At 28.1% G+C, this 25,745-nt stretch overlaps 2 protein-coding genes across 2 annotated transcripts in view; one reads left to right on the top strand and one right to left on the bottom strand.

Annotated features, from left to right (window-relative positions):
* LOC107452144 (guanine nucleotide exchange factor VAV3) overlaps positions 1–23,583 on the bottom strand; it is a 53,767-nt gene extending 30,184 nt beyond the window's left edge. Inside the window, exons 1-4 of the mRNA XM_071180132.1 lie at positions 22,938–23,583; positions 20,112–20,228; positions 17,777–17,835; positions 1,160–1,234 (exon numbers count right to left, since the gene is read on the bottom strand). Coding sequence (XP_071036233.1) covers positions 1,160–1,234; positions 17,777–17,835; positions 20,112–20,228; positions 22,938–23,147 — 461 coding nt within the window. The 5' untranslated portion in view covers positions 23,148–23,583. The remainder of the gene's footprint in view (positions 1–1,159; positions 1,235–17,776; positions 17,836–20,111; positions 20,229–22,937) is intronic.
* Positions 23,584–24,325: 742 nt separating this feature from the next.
* Positions 24,326–25,115, top strand: LOC107452147 (RNA/RNP complex-1-interacting phosphatase). The gene has a single exon (XM_016068460.3). It carries the CDS (start codon positions 24,471–24,473, stop codon positions 25,017–25,019), a length of 549 nt encoding a protein of 182 aa, XP_015923946.1. The 5' UTR covers positions 24,326–24,470; the 3' UTR covers positions 25,020–25,115.
* Positions 25,116–25,745: the final 630 nt, after the last annotated feature.

The following is a 25,745-nucleotide window of genomic DNA, read 5'->3' as shown; positions in this document are numbered from 1 at the left end:
CAAATTCAATCGTTTATTTCAGGTTTAAACAAAAAAAAAATTCTTGGCTCCATTATGATATACTTTAAAGTGATATTGAATATTAAAAATAAATATGACATATATCATATAAAATAATATTGATAAATAATATAATATCAATTTAATAATATTTTATAAGCAAAATCATATGGAAAACTTTCCAAAATGAGACAATCTAAATCTAATATTACATAACAATATTTACCAACATACTATTATAAGATTTGTCTTATATTTATAATACAAACTCAAGCAGTTTTCTAGAGTAACTGAATACATAAATCATAAAATTAATATATCCTATATAAAAAAAAATTAAAGTCTTTGATGGGTTGAAGCAGTTTCTCTTACTGGAAACATATTATAAAAACTCATAAAAAATGTGAAACACTTTTCAAAATTTAGCCACAGTTCTCAATTAGCATTTGATAAGAATATCTGTAAAAGAACGAATGTTGTTTAATTTTTTTAATGCTCTTTAATTAGAATTATTTGAATTTCTGTAAAAGAATTGTAATTTTATAGCAATAAAAAGAACATAAAAAATGTGACCCAAAAAATAAAAAAATATATAAAAATTCTGGAAAAAAAAATATCTAGTGTCACTTTTAAAATAATTTTTTGTGTTGTCCTAATTTTAATACAAGTTTATTAATTAAAAAAAAGTAAAAAGTAAAACAGGGAATAATGCAGCTGATAAAATACAAGACGCATATATGATTGAAATTTGTTTAATTGCATTTTCCCAGTAAAAAAATAGAAGCCTGTTGAAATTTATACTTGGATACATAATAAGATAAATAACTTACATTTATTCAAATTTGAACAAATTTTTTTCATTCAAAAAACACAATATTTCAGAAATTCTATTTTTGCAAATATACAATTTCTACTTTAAGAATGTGTTTCAAAATGTTTGAAAGAAAAACTTCAAAGGATTGAGTATTTGTTCACACAATGATTTTGATAAAAAAAAAAGTGAAAAACAAACATAGTAACAATAGCTTATAAACTTTGCAAAGAATATAATAATCTGTATATTAAAACCACTTACGAACAATCACATTAAGTAAAACTTATAATTAACTAAATAAAAGTATGTTAAAAGGAAATTTTTAATAATAAAAAAAGTCAATACTTTGCAATCTCTTCTAAGTTTCGATAGATTTCATCATTATAATAATCATGGTTCTTTGCAAAAGAAGGAAAACCTCTAAAAAGGAAAGGTAAAAAAAATTCAATACAAATAAAACAGAAAATAGTCATATGAAATTATACTGGTCAAAATATAAGATAGCATTATCTATTATTATTTTAAACAATTTTATCAAAGTGGAAAAAAAATTTAGAAAAAAAGAATTTATTTTTTAACTAAAGAACTATTACAATATCTTATATATTAAGATACAATACATTAATATATAGATAATAGATTAATATACTAAATATTGAATGGGTTACACATTAAGATACATAAGTCATATAAATATGTAGTCATAGATATACGTAGATCTTATTATTTATACAAAATCTCTAAAACACAGGAATAACACCTAAATCTATGAGGAAAACACTCCCCTCCCCCAGAAAAAAAAGAAAAAATAATATTTGCCTCCTTAGAAAAAAGTTTTTTTCCCCCTCTGGAGTAATTATATATATTACTCCTGTGGGAATTAAAGGTACGTAGGGAACCGATTATCCGGAACGATCGCTATTCCGGATAACTGATTTTTTCCGGTTTTCTGAATCGCTACAAAAAGCCGTTTTTTTTATTGTTAAACCCAACTAAAAAAAAAAATTTGGAAATAATCTTAAAAATAAGAAAAAACGATGAAGTAATACACTAATGATTATTTCCAAAATGATGGTAAGGTAAACATCTTTAAAAAAAGAAAGAAAAATTGTAAAATCTTACGAGGAAAAAAAATTTTTCAAAAGTGGCAAGAAAATTTATAGAATTTTGTTCCGGTTTTCTGATTTCCGGATAAAGGGTTCTGTACTGTACTTTCTTCTCTTGATGAGTTTACTTTTTACAATGAAATTGAATTTTTTTGAAAATATATATTTTCAACCTTGATTTCATTGTAAAAAGTAAACTCATCAAGAAAAAAAAAATTTAATTCCCTCTTTAATTAATTGATTTCACTCTAGAACGTTAATAAAAAAAATATGTACCATGTATTGACTGCTAAACATGGTGTAATAAACTAAACAAAATTGTTATTAAATTTTAAAAATGCTATTTTAATGTCATAAAATTTGTACCTAATCAAAGGAATTAAACATTTAAAAATAATAATAATTTTCAGCAATTTTTCCTCTTTAATGCGGGATCCTTCAGTTTCAGCGAGAGCGGTCCAAGTGGACAGCGAATAATACGAGCATAACATAAAATATGAGATACCTCAATACGAAAATCGATTTAATTTGCGTCAGACGGCATTAGAAAACGAAGGATTCCATGCATTCGAAAATGACTTTTATCCATGTAATTTAATACTATGAAATTTGCAACCACTCAATTTGCAATTAAAGAGAGTTTAAAACTAATTGAATCCCGTCGTGACATAGAAAGATAAACGGTGGAGATCACAATTTGATTTTAAAATCACGTGATCACATCAATTCATAAAAAATTTGTAAAGGGAAAAAAAAAACGATTGGATATCGCATCAAGGTCACAAAAAATCAACGGTTGAGATCACGATTGGATTTGAAAATCGTGTGTCGCAATCGCTTTAATTTTTTACCTTGTAAATCTCATGATCACAAGCATGTATCTCACAATACTGCAGCAAAAGAAAACGCAAAATATTCACATGATAAAGCTAAATATGTGCGAGATATAATTTTTCTAATTCGAAATTTAAATATTGGGCATGCGTCCTTTCTATGCAAAATAGGCAAAACTATACAAACGCGTCCCGATTGATATCACGTTAATTCTTGACACAAGCAAGTGTATCTTTACAAAAGCAATTATTCAAAGATTGCGTAAATTGGAGCGGGACACGTGAATATAATTGTATCAAGAAAATTATGACCATGCTCAATAGTAAAGGGAAACTTTTTTATATTGTTGTGACAATAAAAAATACAATACAATAGCGGGCACAATGTAGATAACAGATAAGAATTAGTACTCAATGGAATGGTTAGTTCAATTGCTTAAGCAAAACATTATATTTCAGTCAAAATGTTCAATTTACTGAGCTGTGATCTTAAACAAAATATCTTAGCAATCTATGCTTACGAATGAATTATATTTTTTCTTCAAAAGCGCTCGAAACTCTTCCAAAGAAAAAAGAAAGAAAAAATTCAAATATTTATTATGCGAATTTTTCTATTGACTTATCGTTAGCAGCTAAAAAGGAAAAAAAAATAATTTAGTAGATAAATAACTAGAGGCTAATATAAAAAAAAAACTGACTTATTTTGCTGCTGACTATTTTTGCTGCTGTATTCCAAGCATTAATAACTATAACGAGGCAAGCATTAATAATTTCCATCGTAATTTAACACAATGATTATTAAAATCGTAAAAGAAAAGAAATTAAAAGATGCAGAATTAATTTCTTTTAATTAAAAAGTAGAAAAAAAGAGTAGAAAAACTAAGTAAAAAATAATTAAAAACCTTTTTAATGAATCTTCACCACGAATAATTGTCCATTTCAACATCGCAACATTATACTGGTGATAAATAACAGCTAATCTTAAGTTAAACCGCGTGAAAAAAATTAGAGAGTAACTTGAGTTGGGATAATGCCAATTATGCAACAGCTGGGGGTGAAACAAAACTTGGGAAGAGGCAGGGTTTGTTACTATTTTAATAAAGGTAGCGAAACAAAAACTAAGGAGTTTTGGTTTCAGTAATAAAACAAAAAACTAGCCATCATAACTCTTTTTAATAGTCGAGCATTTTTTTTTTTTTAAATTTCGGATTTGATTTGATTTTATTTACTTATATTTAGGTGTGTAAAAAAAATTATTCAACTTGCAGAAGTTTCGATGGAAAATACGCATCCTCAAACTTAAATCACGTTTTACAGGATATTATATTTTTCAACGTCCTCTCATCACAGAAACTATGTTTAATTTTTGACTTCTTAGAATAATCGAAGAATTATTATTAATTGTATATTATATTATATCTATATCTATATATATATATATATATAAGAAAAAAAAACGATTTTTAAAATCTTCCGCAGCAAACAATTTTTTGGATTGAATAAAATTTTATAATTTTCCCAAGATCGAAATATATGTTAACCGCGATGCATTCCATCTATACTTTTTTCCGGAGCTGTATCAGCTTTAAAAAACCGTCTAAGGAATAAATTTCAAATACTATTTGAAAAATAAATGTAGGAAATCTCTTCCAAAAAACTTCTAAAAAAAATTCAGGTTTAACTTTCTTTTTCCCCTCGTGATTATAAAGTATACGAAAACTTTATATTTATGTTTTCCATAATGAAACAAAAAAAATTTAATTAAAATGTTCCCCCAACTCACCATTAACTGTTACGAAAAATATTTATTAAAAGATACTGTTCGTGTCTTATTAAACTATAACTGAATATTGCTTGTCTTAAAATACTACATAAGAAATAGTCTGTTATTCAAAAAATATTTTAATCTCCTTATACTTTCGAATTTTAAATTGCCTTTAAGTGTTATGCACATATTTTAACAGTTGTTAAATTCTTATTAGAATAACCTTTTTTTTATACTATAAACATACTATTTAGATATTCAGAAACAAATGTTTTAATTGGACAACATTTTTAAGCCAATTCCTTTTTTTTTTCTTAAAAATTTTGGTTCCGGAACTAGATTTTAAACTTCACCCATTTTTGAATCATCCAAGTGTGGGGGAGAGTGTTGTTCTTTGACAATTTTTATTTTTAATTTTTTGTGTACAAAAATAATAATTAAAATTTAAGTTTGTCCATAAATTAATTTTTTAATGGACAAATTCTGTCATATACTTCAGGAAAAAAAACTACATAAGAAAATAGCCCAAGCCAAGATACAACATAGTGTTATACCTTGGAACACTGGAGGTTATTCATTGGAATATACTCATTCTGAGTTCTTTTCTTCTGAACTTGTGAGTTCATTATATTTGGATATCCATGATATACATGCAATTAAAATTCAGTTTATACAGTTATCTTACTGAAATAAAATTTTTTGTCGTATGCCTGTTTTAGACTGTGGGGGTGCGATTCTTCCTGTTTTTCTTTCAGTGGCGCCATCTATGGCCAGGAATTCGACTTCTGCCACGTCATTCACACAACCACAACCCGTTTATAGGGTGCGTCACATTCACACACAAAGGAGAAAGGACATGGAAAACAGAGAGAGAAGGAAACATCCATGCCTTGCCCGGGATTCGAACCCAGGACCTTTCTAAAGCAAGGACAGTTCCCTGCCCCCTACCCAGGCCGGCCGGCACTAAAATAAATCAAATGACTAATAAATGTAATACTAGATAATATTTTATTTGAATATTTTAAATAATTTCTTATTATTGCTTTACTAAAAGCGTGAAAATTTTAAAGATCAAGTCCATATTTGCACTAACTGCATGTTGTCCTTGGTTGTTCCAAAGTTATAAAAAGCAATCTTTTTTTCCTTTTTCATTATTTTGTTAAGCCTAACAGAAATGAATTATTTTCTTAAAAATTGGTATCTTATATTAAAGACAATAAAAATTTTGGTACTCATCTACATTAGTTCTGTTTCTAAACATAATTTTTAAAGGGTTTTTATTTTAATCAAACCGATTGAAAAACATAACTGAGCAAATGAAAAATTTTTTTAAAAAAAAGCTCTTTAGCATGTGTTTAGAAAACCGGAAAAAGTCACCAAAGTAGTAAAGAACACTGTTGTTGCAGATATGATCTGCATATACTGAATGCAGAAATTCTCCACTAGAGGGACCAAATATTAACACTGGTTCAAGGCACAACTCCAATATCTACCCCATATCTAAAACCACATGAATTCTTAATCTTTGAGTAATACAGTTGCAAAATGTCCTATTCGATTTACAAAGCTTGTATAATTTACCTACGAGGACAGGTCATTTAAAACTTACTTATAACTTACAATCACAATCAGTAATTTTCACAGCTTGAAGGAATGGTGACAGAAATAAATAAAGTTCCAGGACCCTTTCATTATTGAATTATTTTTGAGGTAAAAAGTTAAAAAAAAAACTTTTTTTTGTTCAGGTCAAAGAAAAAAATACAAATTTTTTTAATTTTTGAATTTTCTTTTAAAAGCTACTTTAATTCTTCATTCCCTTTCTTCTTTAAAAATTAAAAATTTGTATTAGAAGGATTATCCAAATCATAACCAAATTTATAAACAAAAATTAAAAGTTATAAAGTCACAGAATTAAAATATATATATAGTTAAAGCAAATAAACACAGAAAAAGACAATGGAAAAGGGAGTCAACAAAACAAAAAAGTCTAGCCATGTTAGGGTAAAATAAAAAGTCGAATGCGGAAAAAAGATTGAAAGAATCTATCAGTTGCTGAGGAGAAACTCTAGAGGAGAAAAGTTTATGCCAAGATGTATCAGATGTCAAACATATATTTTTTATACATATCAGAAGAAATTTGAATTTATTAATTTAGTACCTAATTAGAAAAAAAAGTGGTAATAAACAATTTTTGTGTTGTCTGAATAGTTTTATTTCCTCCTTTGCAAGAGTTACATATATCATCAGTTCTGGTGACCTTAAAATGTACTTTTGAAAAATTAAAACAATTTATAAAAATAGATTTTAAAAAATAGTAAGAAAAAAACATATCAAAAGTAAAGGACACAGTAACATACCAGACAAGACACAGTAATAACCCATTTAAAATATATTTAAGTGGGAAAAAGAAAACATTTTTTTAGCTAAGTGTTTGAGAATCTACTGAAATAATCAAATATTTCCATCATTAACCATAAGTGATTATTTATCAAAATTGAGTAGCAAGTTCTCGCATAAAGGATGTTTCTAAGAAATGAAAACTAATTTTAGAGATATCAGAATTTTTCTCACGACTAAATAAGAAAAGACGCATTAATTCAACGCACTAATTCAAAAATAAACTTCTTAAATGTGATTAAGATTTCGCACAGTAAGTGTAAATATATATACATGATTAATAAATTTCTTGTTCCTTTTCAAAAGAGATTTGCTAAGATATTAAGCAAAAAGTTACAATAATAGTAGGAAATATTAAACAAATCTTTCAAAACTGATACATACAAGATTCCGTGCAGATTTCTTCTGACAGTGCAGTGCTTTATTTTAATTCCAACTGAAAATTTTATATGATCTAGTTAAATGTAGCCTAACCACAAAAGCAGAAAAGCTTAATGAGAATACTATTTATTATTTAAGATACTGAATTGATTCAGTATATTAAGGTGAGAGAGAGAAAGGGGTGATAACATTACAAATAATATTAGGGACCCTGCCATTAGCTTCATTTGTTGCTAAAAGCCAATCTCTACATCAATTTGAAATTTGGTTTAATAGTTTTTAATCAAAACTTAACATATTTAATAATATAAATAATTAAGATAAAATGGTTTCACAAAATATCTAACAATGAATTATTCAAAATCAGTAAAATAAAACACAATAGAAATAGAAATCAGAGAAGAGAAATGGCAATGGATTGAACACACTATCAGAAAGGTAAAAAAATTCACAGTAAAACAGACATTGGGCTGGACACCTTAAGATAAACGAAAGAGGGCAGTCCTAAAATGACGTGACACAGAACTATTATCAATAAATTAAAAACAATCAACAAAACATGGAAAGAAAGAAAATGCTTAGCCACCAACAATATGAGATATAGAGTCACAACAAAGACCCTATGCTCCCTATGGAGTGAAGAAGTATAAGAAGAAGAATGTTTTTAAACAAATGTTTCAAAAATTTAAAATGCAGCAAAACATTATTTTTAAAAAAAATTAATTTGGGAGAGATTCCTAAGTTCAACATTAAATTAAAATCATCATTGAATTAAGTTAAAATCATTGAAATAAGGAATCTAGGTCTTCCAAGATTTCTTTTATCACTGCCTATCTAAAAAATATTAAAGAAGTTTTAACAGCCCTTAAATACATATCTTTAAAATTTCATTAATGGTAACTTTAATTAATAGTTTTGCTATTTATTTGTCAATACTTTTGGAAGTTTTAGAAATCAGACGAAAATTGATTGCATTCTTGTAGTGAACTCTAAAGATTAAAATTACCTAAAATTGTACAATTCACAAATAAATTATTTAAACAAGTTTCCACATAAAAATAATAATAAAAAAAGTAATTAAAAAAGCAGTATTTATTCTTTAGGAATCAAATTAAGTTTTAATGGAATTTTGTGAAAATTAATTTTTCTGATAAATTATTCTTCCTGAGTTCATTTTTTTTTTTTAAATTTTATTAAAATTAACTTTGTTAAAAATTAAAGACATAATTTCTAGAAAATATATATTTTTAGGGAAAAAATACATTTATAAAAGACTAGGTGAACTAGAGATAAATAAGTAGGTACTCATTTTTTCAGTATCAGTAGCAAATTGATATAGATCTGTAACAAATACAACACATACAACTAATAGATCAGATAACTATCAATTTTGATTTTAATCTCAGCAAATAGAAAGAGTGAAAAAAAATTATGTAATAAAACCTCCATTCTTTTTAATAAAGCTAATTTTAATTACTTTTTTAATTAATCCAGATTTAAGAAAAATTTTGTCATTAAAATAAAGTAGCAGTTAATTTAAATTCAGCAGAATATAACAAATATTATGCTTAAAACAATGCATTTAAAAAGTGTTTAATATGATTACTTTCCATGATATTACAAAAAAAAAAACATTTTGGAAAGGATACAAGAAACGAATGAAATTAAAATAAAAATATGACCACCGAAGCCGACTTCTTTAGGGGGTACCGGCCTCGGTAGCCATTAAAAACAAAACCATTTCTAATTGAGGGAGAAGCAAATGCTTAAAAAATCTCCCTCAGTACCCCGATGGTTTTGTATAGAGGTCCAGGAATCAATTAGAAATGGTTTTGTTTTAAATGGCTACCGGGGCCGGTACCCCCTGAAAACGTTGGCTTCGGTGTTCATATTTTTATTTCATTCGTTTCTTGTATGTATTGATACTTTTTTCTGAAATTTCTGCTGCTTCTTAGCGCGTTTTTTTCAAAGAAGTTTTATCCTTTTCGAATTTAATTATTTGTGTTTTCTTTCAGTATTTTGGAAAGGATGTAACAATTACAAATTCCTATATTAATTAGGACAAAAAAACTATATCTAATACTAGAAATACATATCGGTACACTTATTTTCAGAGAACTTAAACTGGTATCAAAAAAATATATGGTCAATGAGAAAATATTTTAATCATCAAATTTAAATTAAATATACCTTGATAAACATAATTGAAATAATTTAAATGAAAAAAAAAACAATAGTTTATTACATAAAATATCAAATGTAATTTTTTTCGAAACATTTAAAAAATATTTCATGTGAAAATTAGTAACCGTAAATGTTTTATTAATCTGTATCTGTATTATATTCTTTTATGATTTAGTAGATTGAACCAAAAAAATTATTAAAATATGATAAAACACAACTAATTTAATACTTTCTAAAAATGTGATCATAAAGTTTTAGAAACTTTTTTCAAGTGTCTGCAACTAAACAAAATAGAAGTTAACTCCACAAATGAGTCTAGATACTTTGAACTAGATCCAAATAACTGTTGCTCAAAACTTAGTACAGTAAACACTCAAAACTAATTTGGCATAGTACAAAAAGTTTCATATAATAAAAATTTCCAGGTAATTGTCAAAATGCTAATATCAAAGCAAGAAAAATTATTAAACGTTACTTGTTTCTTGATATTTCAATAAAAAAAAAATTTTTAGGGAAAACATTTCTCTGCTGTTTAAGTGAGTCAAAAAGGCTTAAATGGAACACATTTTTTATTTATTTCTGGTATCAAAATAGCAATGTGCTTGATATGTCCAGCTACATTATCTTTTTCCAAACAAAAGTAAAGTTTGTCTACTTTTTGAAATCCAGCTATGCACTTCCAAAGAATGCATCTTTTGTTAATCACATATTTGTATCACATATTTACATACATGCATTATTACATATTCAGTTGTGTGCCAATCTTGCTAAATATTCAGCTAAAAAATTCTTTATTTTCTGTTAATAAAATGTTACTGTCATAAGGCAGTGTTTTCACTACAGCGCGAGAACGCGAGAATCTCTCATATTTTCTTCTTTTTCTCGCATTAAAAAATGATTACCGCGAGAAATTCGCGCATTCTATAAACCAATTTCAAAATTCGTTATGGAGCAGTTGGTTTGTCGTCGGCCTTCTGAGCCCAAGTCTGCGGGTTCGATCCCCGGCCCAGACACCGGATTTTCGGGATGCAGAAAATCCTCAGCGGCCATGTCGTATGATTATGCGGCATGTAAAAGATCCCTGGAGTGCCTTATTGGCTCTTGGCATTTCCGGCAAAATTAAATTCCTAGTGCACTTTAGCATCCAAATAGAGTCTCGGTGCTGCCATCTAGNAACACAAAAAGGGAAATTACTACTAGTGGTCCTGAAAGAGTGGATACCACCTCTGGAGAACGCACTAGGTCTGCTTATCGGGAAGACCGATTGTGCAGCTCATTGGAAATAAAAAAAACTATTGCTAAACAGCAAATTTGTTATATTTACTTTTATGATGAGTTTTATATATTATTATTTCCAGTCAAAAGTGTTATTAGGAATTAACTTTACATAATATTACTAAACAATTTAGCAAAAAACATGAACTAGTTTTGAAGCAACCAAAAGTCAAATAGAAATTTTAAAAAAAAAATAGAAAAAAATAACAGTATATTAAGTTCCAATGTTAACTGAATAAAATGTCTATTAAAATCTAAGTTTGAATTTTATTCTATTAGACATTAATAGAAAAAAGTTTGGGTTCAGGATCGCTTAATCAAGAAGATCTTAATTTTTTTGTAACAATCTGCTTATTCTTAAAAAATAAAAATAATAGCGTAACAATCTAAAACTTAATAAAAATTTATATTGCAACAAAACAAATGATAAAAAGTTACCAATTATTTAACTTTCTTGTCAGAAGCAACTCATGCATTCTTATTAAGTACTCAGGAATAAAAATTTAAGTATTTTTGAAAAAACTTGGGGTTTTCACCAAAAACCCAATGAGCCCCAGGTCTTTGATGAAAAACCTAGATGGGCTGGGATTTTTCAAACCCTATTTACATATCTGTTTAATTTTTAGTACAATCATGAATTTTAAAAAATGTTACTGCTTTCTATAAATTTATTTAATTCTTCAAGAATTTTGGATATGGTTTTCGTTATAAATTCTAGTTCAAAAAATTTTTCTGATACTTTTTTTACTTCTTGTTTACTTCATTCCTATAAGTTGAGGAAATTACCAGTAGAACTAAAAATTTTTAATTCTGCCGGTTTTGAAGGTCAGTGTGGGTCTTCTACTTAAGTACCTTAGAAATTACCCCCCAAAAAAAGCACTATCTCCTTCATGTGCAGTATCCTCTTGTCCAGACTCTATTCTTTTCTTTCAGAATGCTTCTCTCCTCAAAGAGTACCATTCTAAGCAAGAGGCAGAATATATTAATGAAAGGACATGCTTTCTTACCCTTACCTGTAGCCCTCTCACACACATCCTTTCCTGACTCTCTAAAATGCTCTACCCTGGATGCATGCTTTAATTCTAGGAGATAAAAGAACGACTTTTTGTTTCAAAAAATTGAAATAAAAAATTTTTCCAATCAACTATAGTTATGCTGAAAAATTAAGGATTTTTAAAAACCGTGTACCAAAATTTAGTACTTTTAAGGGCCCTTATTTTCCAAAATAAAAATTAAGCAGTTCTTACGGACTTTTAAGGACCGTGGGAACCCCGTTCTAACATTAAATATGTGTATTTATAAATAAAAAAGAGTTAACTGTTCATTACTTTAAAAGTAATTAGAAATTTAAACTGAGACTTGCTGCTATTTTTAGATACAAGCGTATGTAGCTACAAAATAAAAATAATAATAATAATTCCTACTAAAAGGTTATTGCTTAAACAGGTTATTGGTTAAACTAAATATTTGTAAAGTTAGTTTTTCTACTTGATTTTCTTTTTCTTTTTTTTTCTACCTTTAACATCATGTTATATTATTTATATTTCAGCTACCTAAGCAATAAAACATCTCATCAATAAAAAGTGTAAACATCTAAATATAATTACAATCTACATAAATCAAAAAAACAATTTCCAAAAGAAATTTTTCCACATAAACCACATAAAAGAACATCCTTTTACATTAAAAAAAAAATTATAAACACTAATTTTATTAAATATCAAGCTGTCACTTCAAAGTTAATAACTCAGTTATTTACAAAATTGACTTAAGTAAACAATAAATTTATGGTTTAAGAGTTTGTTTTGCAGGCAGTTTGTTTTGCAGGCCAGATCAGTTTATACTGCAGGAGAGAATGATTCATATTCAATTTTTGAATTAATTATATCAGTGTTTCTCACACTGATTTACTCGAGGGACTAGTAAAATATATCAACGTTTTATCACAGACCAGTCAGATTAGTAATATGGACCAATCGCATAGAGACAGTTTTTTGACCAATTTATTTCTCATTAATCACATGTTCTCTACAATGAAAAATACAATGAGCAACAATCTCTACAATGAGCTTAAAGCTATTTAATTATCAATATAATTTACATTAATTTTAGCAAATACTAACATAATTTATAGGGTCAGGTGGAGAAAAGTGGGTACATGAGGTAAAGTGGGCATATGTTAATGAAACATTTATTTTCTCCTTTTAAGTTGAGATAATTTAGTTAATATTTTTAAAGACATTTATAGGGATTGCAGCAAACATTTTTATTTCAATTTTAGAAACTGATAAAAAAAAAAAATTATTTTTACAAACTATCTGTTTATGATCAACTTATAAAATATTTTAGTTTAGGTTGCTGATGAACTTTCTTCTAGTATCACTAGTCAAGAACTATTAATTTTAGTTTAAACTGGTAGAGAGACATCTAAAGAACAGATCTACATAGAAATTTAAGAATAAATTTCAAAATTCCATTTATCAATGGTTTTCTGGGGTGGGATAAAGTGGGTGTATGGTTAGGCTTAGTTAAGTGTTGTATGATTGGGGTTTTTTTTTTTTTTACTTCTGTGTTAGTTCTTGTAAGCATCTAATGATCTATATTTAATAATGAGTTAGCCAAAAAGTAACTTGCTTGCTTGATTATAGCCTTACATAGTAATTTTAACACTGAAAACAAAATTTCTTTCAAATTTTAATTTTTAAAGAGAAGAATGATAGGGGGAAATAACAATATAACAGACATAGCATACATTTATATCAAAATAGCATAATGGTACAACTTAATGAGCATATTTAAAGATATTGATGAGTTTTCGAGCAAGTTTCTACCCTTCATATGGCAGTTTTTTCTTGGAAAACAAAATAATCTCCTTAAAGTAACTAAATTCAATATAAATACATGTCTGTAATAAATTGTAAAAACACTTTAAATTACCACAACAAATATTAATTTTTTCACTCTCATTTATATTTCAAGTAAGCCAAAAACTACTACACTTTTCTTGCTTTTTAAGAAATAGTTCAGAATTCAGCAAAAAATACTGCATCTGAAGCGAAACCTAATTTCTATAGCCATGAACATTAACTCTTTAATTTAATAATACAAAGAACAAAATTATTTTTAACCACTTGCTTTATTTTTTTAATAAAATCATGATACATTTATTTAAGAGCATTTTTATTCTAAAACAATATTTGCATATATTTTTTAATGAAATATATACTAATTTTAGAACTATACCCACTTTTCTTAACTCTGGGGTAAAATGGGAGTATCAAAACATGTTCTTTTGAATGTATTACTATTTACAGCAAGAAAAGAATCAAACAAAATAGATAAGTTATGCTTTGTATTTAATCTATGTGAAACCAATGTATATAAAATTCATCAAAATTGTTTGTAAAATAAACATAATAGCTTGGTTTTAGAGCCTTCTTTTTTTTAAAAAAAAAGCTTGATTTTACACCCACTTTATCCCACCTGACCCTATTAATTCTAGCTACTGTAATATAATATATATTAATTAGTAGTAAATAATTTGTATTCATTCTAGTAATACTTATTTTTGCTATTCAAATAACAAAATAGCAAAACAAAATTATGTAACCATACATTGGTAGCAAAAGAACACCAGTTAATAAGAAATTTTTTTAAAAAAGGGAAATAGGAAACATTCAAAAAATAAATATTTGTTTGCTGAAGTTGTTTGTTGCTGACTAACATGTCAATTCTAGCAGGGATGAGAGTGGTCAGAAAGTAAAAAAGAGGAAATCTATGAATGAATATATATATATCCAAAAATTTGACAAAAAAAAAAATTTGATCTTTAAACTTGTAAACTATGTGATTATAAATTCCGATGGTTAATTATAAAATTGTATGAATACGAATCACATGCATGATTTTAAATTGAAAGAAAATGAATCCCGATATGAGGCTTTTAAATCATGTGAATATGAAACTCTATCGAATTTTAAAAAATGCGAAAATACAAATCATGATGCGTAATTTTTAGATCACATAAATGTGAATCACAATGCATAATTTTTAAATCGTGCGAATACGAATCCCAACTCTAATTTTTTAAAAAGCACGTATAAATACGAAAATCGATGTTGGATATTACAACCGCAAAAACGAATCGCGACTTTGGATTTTAAGCTCGCGTGAATACGAATCGCTACATAGGGTTTTAAAAGCAAGTAAATACTAAACGCGATATTGGATTTTTAAGCCTGGTAAAGAAGAATCATAATGCACGATATTTAAATAGCGTGAATAAGAATCACAACGCGCAACTTTTAAATCAGGTAAATACAAAAATCGATGATTGACATAAGAATCGAGATATTTTCAGAGTCAGGACTTGGGATTTCTAAAGGGCTTGTTCGTATTGTTTTTGTTTAGACATAATAAATAAAAATTAACAAGATTAATTGAATGAGCAAATAAATATTTTCACCGCAAATCCACCTCTATTTTTTTTTTCTTTCGTTTGCTTTCATGCCAGAAAACAGGAAGCAGCGACGAAACGAAATATGACGAATTACGAAAACACGAGCTATCCGGAGGACGGATAAAAATATGGAAAATCTTATTTCCTGTGCGCAAAAGCGGAGAAATTAGCTAAAATAAGTAAAAATGCGGAAGAGTTAGCAACTAGGACGCAGTTTGTATTTTCTGTTTATCTTTGAAAATCGTAAATAAATATAATTATTTTATTCCAACGACTGAATTTTTAAAAAAAATCGGAATTTTCGTTTCAANTATTTAAATAGCGTGAATAAGAATCACAAAGCGCAACTTTTAAATAAGGTAAATACAAAAATCGATGATTCACATAAGAATCTAGATATTTTCAGAGTCTGAACTTGGGATTTCTAAAGGGCTTGTTCGTATTGTTTTTGTTTAGACATAATAAATAAAAATTAACAAGATCAATTGAATGAGCAAATAAATATTTTCACCGCAAATCCACCTCTATTTTTTTCTTCTTTCGTTTGCCTTCATGCCATAAAACAGGAAGCAGCGACGAAACGAAATATGACGAATTACGAAAACACGAGCTATCCGGAGGACGGATAAAAATATGGAAAATCTTATTTCCTTGCGGAGAAATTAGCTAAAATAAGTAAAAATGCGGAAGAGTTAGCAGCTAGGACGCAGTTTTTATTTTCTGTTTATCTTTGAAAATCGTAAATAAGTATAATTATTTTATTCCAACGACTGAATTTTTAAAAAAAATCGGAATTTTCGTTTCAAGAAAAACGAAACTTTTAGAGAATCGGAGTTTTTGATAAAAAGGCTGAAATTCGAGAGACAAAAGCGAAAAAATCTCATCCCTGTATAAAGGTCAATCATTATTATCCCAAGGAAATGATTTTTAGAGAGACTTCAGAGGGAGGAATGAGGACTTCAATATTTTCGCTCCGTGGAAAATTAAATTCCTCATAAAATATTTTAACTTGTGCAAAAAAAAAATTCCACAGAAATTAGCGGGAAAAATTGAAAAATCTGAAAAAAATCACATCCCTGATTCTAGGTGTCCAATTAGGTTACAGCAACACGTATAGCAGGCGTAATATTAAGTTGAATTCAATGTTTCGTTTTAATAATACTTATACCCGAAAATATAGTTTCACAGAATTAATTTTAAAAAGTAGGCAATAAAATCTTATTACTTTTGCAAAAGATTTTTATTTGCATTTCTTTTCCAGTTTTTATCCAGAACTAATATATGTTCATTGAATTGAATTATGACTTTAAAACTTGATCTGAAGATAATTGAATAAGGTCTCCTTCTGGTGTAGTAAGATTGTTATTATTTTGGTTTTTAATAAATGATTTATTATCCACAAATTCCCTGAACGAACATCCTTCTTTTCAGGAGGATATATTAAATAAATAACAAATTTCAGGTAATAATGTTTGTAAACCTATGAATAAAGTTTGTGAACCGATGGTTGAGGAACAATGATTTAAATAATAAATTTTAATCATTCATTTTCTATTAATCATTTTTTTAAATCATTAGAGTAAAAATATAATGAGTATGATGATTGTGTTTTTAAGAGAGTTTTAAGGTGAAAACAAAATCTTTTTAAGGAGAGGAATTTTTTTTTTAAATATTTTATACAAGCTTCAACAAAGAATTAAGCATTTCCGCATACATTAATTGCTTACAAACAAATAAAAATAACCTTCAAACTTTTTTTAAAGCGATGTATTATAAATGATAAAAGCATACAGGTGATAGATATTATCCCCTATCTATCGCCTTCCTCATCATCTTTAATTTGTATTCACTGTCACAGATGTGCACAAAGAGAGTTTATTTTTCAGAGCATTATAAATCAAATAGTCATATCTTATAACTAAAAAGCTATTAATGACATGTTATTAATGATGAAGTTAATTATATACAAATTAAGATAAATACAAATTAATATCGGTATTGTTACAAATTAATATCTTAAATATCAAATCTTTGAGTGCTATTTATATAGTCTTTATACAGAAGTAACAAATCAACTTTGTCCTTTTGATTAGAAAATTAACATAAATACAATTATGTAATTTTAATAAAATAAGTATGAATTTGAATTATGTTTACTAAAATGATTTAATGGAGATTCATTAACTTCAAAACAATCAATAATTAATATCCCTTAAAAAATTAAAAATTTTAAATGACATTAAAGGAAATTCTATTTCTTTTTTTATCATGACTTTTCACACCCAAACCTTTAACAAAATTTCCAATTATTTAAAGAAATGAACTTTATTTTCTAATCATTATTTAGTAAAACTAATTCAACTTTTTTCAAAACAACTTTCAAAATATAATTTCATTTCCACCAAATTGCTATTCACTAAAAGTTAAATTACATTAACAGTAAGCACAAACACTCAATTAAAAAAAATTTTTAAAAATAATTTTATCTTCCCTTCGATCTTAAAAATGTAAAAAATCAGGCAGAAAAAAAAAGCTTGTTAAATAATAAATTTGTTAACTTACTTAATTCCTTTTGACTGGGCCTTGTCTGTTTTAGATAAAACAGATAGTGTATGCAATACCTGAAATAGAATAGAACATTGATTTAACATACTTGAAGAAAAACAATGAAAATTACAAACACTACAAAAGCATTGTTATAAAAGAAAATAACAGCAAAAAGAGGCTATTTATGTATGCCATAAGTAGATATGTATAATATACACAAACATGCAGGCGACGGTAGTGGAAAATTTTTAGTATCACATATTAGAAATAAAAAAACAGTCAAATTCCTCTATTTTATCCTGCAGTCAATATTTTTCAATATCACAAAATTTTTTTAGTAGTACTCGTTAAAAACATATAAAAGTCGAAAATCCATATTCTATCCCGTAATCAATAATTTTCAACATTGCGGAAAATTGTTTAGCATTACTCATTGGGAAAAAAGAAATGGTTAGAATTTCACAATTTTAACCCGCAATCAATCTAGCAAATATTTATACGAGAATTTCACCCTCTGCTTCGCAAAAGCAACACTTTTCCTCAATTACTTCATCGCATTTGACTTTCAGGCATGCAGAGGTATATATTAATCAATATAGAGTTTTATAAAAATTAAAACATATTTTAAAAAATTAGCAATTTTCAAATTAATTTCTCCAAAATAGATGATAACAAAAAGGTTTAAACCAGTTTCAAAAGTTAATTAATATTACAATATTTAACAGTTAATTGTGTTTGAAGAAAGTTTTTTAATAGAGTTCTTTTATATTAGAATGGATAACAGCTTTTATTTATTGATTTTTTTTTATTTTACATTAATTAGAAATTCAAAATATGAGTAATAAATGAGAAGCAATCTTACCAATTATTTTTTTTAAACTAAAATTTTTAATTCTCCATTTTAAGTAAAATATTAATTAAATTTACAAAATAACGAATAACTTATACAAAATAACGAATCCATAAAATAAATTGAAGATCATGATATTGACTTTTGAACTACTTTTAAAGCTGAAGCTGAGCTGCTTATTTAAAATTCATTTAAACTTATTTTATCTTCTTTTGTTTTCAAATAAGAATAATAGCAAACTGCATAATTTTTCAATCACTATTATTCTCATTTATTATAAAATATAAAATAAAATAGCCAAAAAACACAAAATAAATAACTACCGTATATTCCGGCGTATAACGCGCACTTTTAATACAAAAAATAACATTGGAATTTACGGGTGCGCGGTATACGCCGAATATAAAAAATTATAGATTAAAAAAATTTAAATACTATAGAAAAATACTTTTATTTTAAAGAAATAACATACCTTTACCTATATACTTTATTGATTTTTGTTATTACATAAATAGTTCATTATATTCGTCTTCCGTTATTTCTTCAGGCACGTCATCACAATCTGTTTACTCTTCATCATCTGTGTTACCCTTATCCATAAATAAACAGCCATCTTCTGATCCGACCAGATTATTTGAAATACTGCATTTTTTGAATGATTTTCTAACCATCTTAGGCTTAATTTCATCCCATGCTTTTAATATCTATTCGCACACTGTTTTCAAACTTGCATGACGCATATGTCCTCCTTTCGTAAAGGTTTTCTCCCCCTCCAACATCCAAGTGTTCCACTGTTTTTTTAAATTGGCTTTAAATGGTTTGTTTAAGCATACGTCCATTGGCTGAACTAATAGTGTCATTCCGCCCAAAATAACTGCCATATCGATATTACATTCTTTCAACAACTTTTTTGTATTATCTGTAAGGTGGGACATGTTTAGGTCCCACCTTACAGATAATACAAAAAAATTGTTGAAAGAATGTAATACCGATATGGCAGTTATTCATCATCTGTTTAAGCATACGTCCATTGGCTGAACTAATAGTGTCATTCCGCCCGAAATAACTGCCATATCGGTATTACATTCTTTCAACAATTTTTTTGTATTATCTGTAAGGTGGGACCTAAACATGTCCCACACTAAAAGGCTTTCTGGTTATCTATTAATACTAGAAGAGATATTGCACATGTACAATCCAAATTTTCGTGCGCGTTATACGAAGAGTATATCTTAAAATGTAAAGAAAGTTATTAGAAATTATGGATGCGCGTTATACGCCGGGGCGCGTTATGCGCCAGAATATACGGTATATACATAAAAAATAAAACTGTCTGAAATTTACAAATTAGGGTGAACATTAATATGTTCAATGGAACATTTAATTTTGGAACAACAATTTTTAAATGAACATTAATAATATGGAACATTAATTTTCTGCAGATTTAATGAAGTCTGCAAAAAATTAATTTAAAAAAAACGTAATAATAGAAAAGTTTACCTTTCCAAAATCAGTGCAATCAAAGAGCATAGCAGGTTCAAATAAATCATTGGGTGAAAGGTTAAAACAATTCTGTGCCGTCTGCAAAAATGTCCTGATGTTTTTTAGGCAGAGAAACTAAAAAGAAAAATAGAAAACACATTTAAATATATAGATAGACAATAGCATTTTTCTTATCATTAGCTCAAAATTGATATTTTTTCAAAAATATTCTTTCTTTTATAACATATAAACTAATTTTTATTTACATTTTTTAAATAAACAATACTATTTTATAAAAATATATCATGAAGCACAAATTAGTGGAAATCCTTAATAAGAAAAAAAATCAAAACTTAGGACTCTTGTAACATTACATAATACAGATAAAAAATATTTTTTTTTAAATAATAAGTTATGGGAATATTTCCAAATCAGTACACTGTTTATATAAACTGAAATTATCAAGATGCCAAATAAAATTATACAGTTGTTTAATTTGGAACAAATTAAAGAATATATAGTAGCTGCACTTAAAGGTAATAAACTTCTTTTTTCAATTTAATCCTATTCTATAAAACTTTATTTACCTATCGCTGACAAATCACGACGATTCCATTGTAAATGTATACAGTGTTTTGATAATTTTATCGGCAATTATTGCTACGAATTTTTTTTTGAATTGTTTTATTAAAATAATCCTATCAATGCAGGTATTTCTTCAAATTTTCACATTTTAATAAAATATCGATATTTTTTACAGTTTTATTACACGCGAAACATTACACTTACAAAATATTACCCTTTTATTACATGCTTTTAATGTAAGGATTTAATTATTTTTCTTGGCTTTTTGTCAGCTTTTGCTAGTGTTACTGATTTTCACATTGTTTTAAAAATTCCAGTGTTTGTCAGTTTACATTATTTCGACACATGAAATTCAAATCGCGCACTTAAATAATCACTTTTCCACATGCTCAATTTACACCCATGGTATCATTAATCCAAGTGGTGTTTTGAATGTATTTTCGGCAGTTATTGATGTTGATTTTCACATGGTTTTTAATTATCCCGATATATTTCAGACAGTATCGAAAATTCGAAATGTTCATTTGAGTATTTACTTTTTGACGCAATGATTCATTTTTTTCCCCATCAATTTCTTTGGTAGTTATTGCTTTTAATCTTCACATACAACTAGGCCACATCTGTATTACATGGAGGGAAAAACCTTCTTTGGTTTTCCTAACTGCAAGGGGACTCTAACCGATTATTAGTCTACAACTAAGAATATTTTTAGTCAGGACGAGCTGGGTTTGAAATTCGTACTGACCAACCATTGCTAGGATTTGAACTCGGATAACTTCATTCAGAGGAGAGCCCTCTACCACTTGAAACACCACAGATCTCCTTTAAGATATTTTATTTCATAACCGTCGTTGAACAGCTGACCCAATTTTCGGGTTTATGATTACTAATGCTCAACTCTGTAGCCTTGGTAATTTTGAACCCAATCCAGAAGACAAGGGAACTCCTGGATCAAGTATTAAAAGAGATTACTTACATTTATAAAACTAGTAAAGAAACAATATCATAAAAGAGGACACAAGAGAAGAGACATAAGTCACACAACGAATTGCCATATTATTATAGCCAAATAAGTTGATGCTCTAAAAACATGGATATGGCAGCTGTAACTGAGCAGTTAAACAAAAGAACTGATTGATTGCAAAATGCCAAAATCATTATGGCAAACATACAAAATGAAAATACTCTTCTTTCTTTTTTGCTTATAAGGGCTTAGATATTATGCTCTATATTATAATAAAGTCTATTATATAGGAAAAATCATCAGTATGACACGAAGCAAAATGTGTGCAAAGAATAAGGGAAAACCTAAGCTGAACAAAATGTGATATAACATTAACAGTTGTTATATTTTTTATGGGTCAATTAATTTAAAGAGTGTGCGAGTCATGCACAGTAAATATGGAAATAACAGATAATGCAGATAAAATGTACAAAAAAAAAAACATAAGCTTTGTTGAATGTAGTACATAATTCATGATTAATAAATTTACAAGCTACAAAACATTTACTATGCTTAATAACTGTCTTATTTTCATTATGCTTAATAACTATGCATGATGAAAATAAGACTTATAAAATGATTGTACTAATGATATCAAAAAAAATATCTATATATAGTGAATAAGTGAATGACCAATTATACCCAAGAAGTAAGGAAGCGAGCAGGAAGTACTCAATTTCAAGGATTAATCTTTGGTAAATCACCTATTAATTACAATTATTTAAACTACAAGTGCATAACTATTTATTTGAATATTTTATTACAAGGACATCACAATATATGTGGATATTTTTGTATAGTGATCTGTTGCGAAAACTAAAATTCCAAAGACGCCAAATAAATTTTAAAATGTCAAATTTTTTAATAAAAAACTATATAGAAGTTTGCACGGAGGTGGCTACGCGCTATACCATCTGAGTTGGTCCTAGGAGATTTATATGCTTACTCAACGCTAAAATTGGTTACTCTGACTTTAATATTTCACATAAAAATTTAATCTTGTTTTTCGAACAAGAATGATCACAATTGAAACTAAAGCCTTATAAATAAAATTCAATAGCAAGACTATTTTTAAGCATACGAAATTCAATAGATAATATTTTTCATAAATATTATAATGATTTGATGACTGCTCAATTTGAACATCGCAATAATTTCAAATAAATTAAAGTAGAAAGCTTTTTTGTAAATTTTCATAGAATGAAATCTATTACAAAATGGACAATAATTTTATGAAATAAAAATGTATTCTATACTTGTGATAACTGAGGACGTAAACTGATTTCCTTTAAATCTATGCATTCTGGGACAAGTTTGTTTAAAAGCTGACACAGTAGAACACCATCTCGTAGAGTGTAAACCAAGTCAATAACTTGAGCCTCTGGCCAAGTTACTCTGTGATCTGGTAATATAACTTGCTGTTTTATTAACCAATCGGCACATTCATGCCATAAAGTATCAGCCATTCTTTTGAATATTGATTTCCAGTTTCAACATTGGATAAAGAACAAATAAATAGAAATAAATATTCGGATAAATTAAATTCACCAAAAGATAAACAAGAATTAAAAAGCAAGCAACCGTCTTGACGGGCAACAGTGAAGATAACAATTAACCTAGTAAATTATTATTTTTTTGAGATAAAAGTTTTCTAAGCAAGTTCACAAATTATTAGGAAAATCGGGGTTTTCTTTACAGATATTTTAACTATACATAAAAAAGTTTCTTAGTTTTAAAAAGCACTGTGGATGATTAGTGACAATCAGCTTCATGCAATTTTCGGAGTATTTATTAGACCGACTATCGGCTAAATAAATTTATTTTGCCATCTTGCGAAGAAAATTTCGACCAATCACAGGGAGGATCTAACAACGGTCGCATTCCGATATTCACACTTGTGCTGTGGGATCCGCCCCCCCCTCCTCCTCCCGAACTGCAGAAAGNCAATTTTGATCCTCTGCAGAGGGGATGGCCCCCTCGCTTCGGTAGCCCGATGACCTGCACGCGAAGTCGAGTACTTTACGGTACCACAGTTTGACCAATACAGCACATCCTCAGTCCTTACGTCATCAGTCCTGATCCAAGTGGTCACCCACCCTCACAGTGACCGCAGCCAGTGATGCTTGACTTCGGTGCTGATGGGAACCGTGTCTTAGCGATCAGTCCACTGCGGGACAACTGCAGAAAGAAGTTGAAAGTGACTTGAGTAAATAATGAAAGTAATAAAGATGAAAAAAAAATTTACCCGCTGTTTCGTTGATTGGAATCATTGAAAAAATTTATAATATTTCTTTTAATTGATCTCTCAGATTCTTAAACAAGAAAAATTGATTCAAAGTATGACAAGTTCGGCATAAACTTTACATGTTAAGAGCTGAATTTAGGACAGACTCTTCTTCTTGGGAATGGAGACTAGAGTATCTTCATCCATGGCCGCAAAGGTGAAAGCTTGGCAAATAAAATATACCAATATAACAAATATACCTTAATTCTGGTGGTCAAGGGTGAAAGCCAGCAAAGTGCTGCCATAGGTAGAGAATTCTGCGCTACGCCACCTATAGTCTATTTTGATCGGAAGGATAGCTGTGTGGGATATTTTGCCGACCATCGGTGAAATTGTCACAGCCTACTATTTACGGCGACTTGTAGTACGTGTTATTACATTTATGGGAATCCCCTTGACACTATAGTTGATGCAGTTCATAAGACCATTAATTATTTTAGCATATTAATCAAGAGCTTCTGTTATATATTATTTAATTTTTAAAAAGCTTTTTTTCCCATGAGTTATGGCACGCGGCAGGAGAAAGTTACCTGATCGTTGGTTAGATTACCACCCTATCAAAAATGTATTGCCCGTTCTCAAAATAGTTCCTTTTAAAACACCGTTACCCTCTCAAATATTTTACCCTGAACTCTTAAGAGATCATCGTTGGACTCCATACGATTTAATGGACTGCTTGCGCGACCAAGGTTGGAACTTGGGCCTTATTGTTGATTTCACAAATAAATTTCCAGCATATTATGATCCTGAAGAGTTTATTCGAAATGGGGTAAGTTTTGTAAAAATAGCATGTGTTGGTCATGATGTTCCCAAAGACGAATATTTTCAAAAGTTCTGTGAAGTTATGGAACAGTTTTTGCAACATGAAAGTCAAAATAATCGTGTAGTTGGAGTGCACTGTACCCATGGAATTAACCGAACTGGTTATATTGTCTGTCGATATCTCATTGAGAAATGCGGTTACAATCCTGATCATGCGATTTCAACTTTTGCGGAAATCAGAGGATATCCAATTGAAAGAGAGAATTACATTGAGGCGTTACATAATTTGTAATATTTGTGAGCTTATTAAAATCTTTAAAATAACTATTTTGTATTGCTTTATATAATGTATTGCTTTATATGAAATAAATTACATATCTGAATTGCATGTTATATTAGTTTTTTATTACAAAACAATCTAGACCTTATGAACGGGCAAGTTTCCTGACTATAAAGCTCAGAGGCTAGCTCTAATTTGGTGAAATCTTAACTAGTATTAGAGATGGAAAAATTAAATTGGATATTCTTAGTACCTTCTCACACCAGCTACAATAGCTAATGTGTTAAAGGAATTTTAAACAAAATGTAAAGAGATTTGCTTTATGAGATTGTTATGAATTTCATAGAATTTGTACCCTTCCTAGATGTTCTTTCAGTTAATTGCTGGTCACTACCTAAAAGTTAGCAAAACTTGGCTATTATTTTGGCCCAGGTACCGATATGAAAATCTTGCATTAATCAGATTTGACTTAAGAGAAGGGAGTAATGATATTCTCATAGCTTTTTCTGTCTAAAAATAATTTAGTATTAAACTTGTATTTTCAATTGGGAATGTTTTTTGCAGTAAATTTCATCTGGTTGAAAATTTATGTAATTTGAATTTAAGAATTGGAAATTTGAGAGCAGTGTTTTCACTACAGCGCGAGAATCTCGCATATTTTTTTCTTTTCTCGCATTAAAAACTGATTACCGCGAGAAATTCGCGCATTCTATAAATCAATTTCAAAATTTGCGAATT

The sequence above is a fragment of the Parasteatoda tepidariorum genome, chromosome 4 (genome assembly GCF_043381705.1).
Source record: "Parasteatoda tepidariorum isolate YZ-2023 chromosome 4, CAS_Ptep_4.0, whole genome shotgun sequence".
Taxonomy (NCBI): Eukaryota; Metazoa; Arthropoda; class Arachnida; order Araneae; family Theridiidae; genus Parasteatoda; species Parasteatoda tepidariorum.
This window is presented reverse-complemented; position numbering and strand designations above follow the sequence as displayed.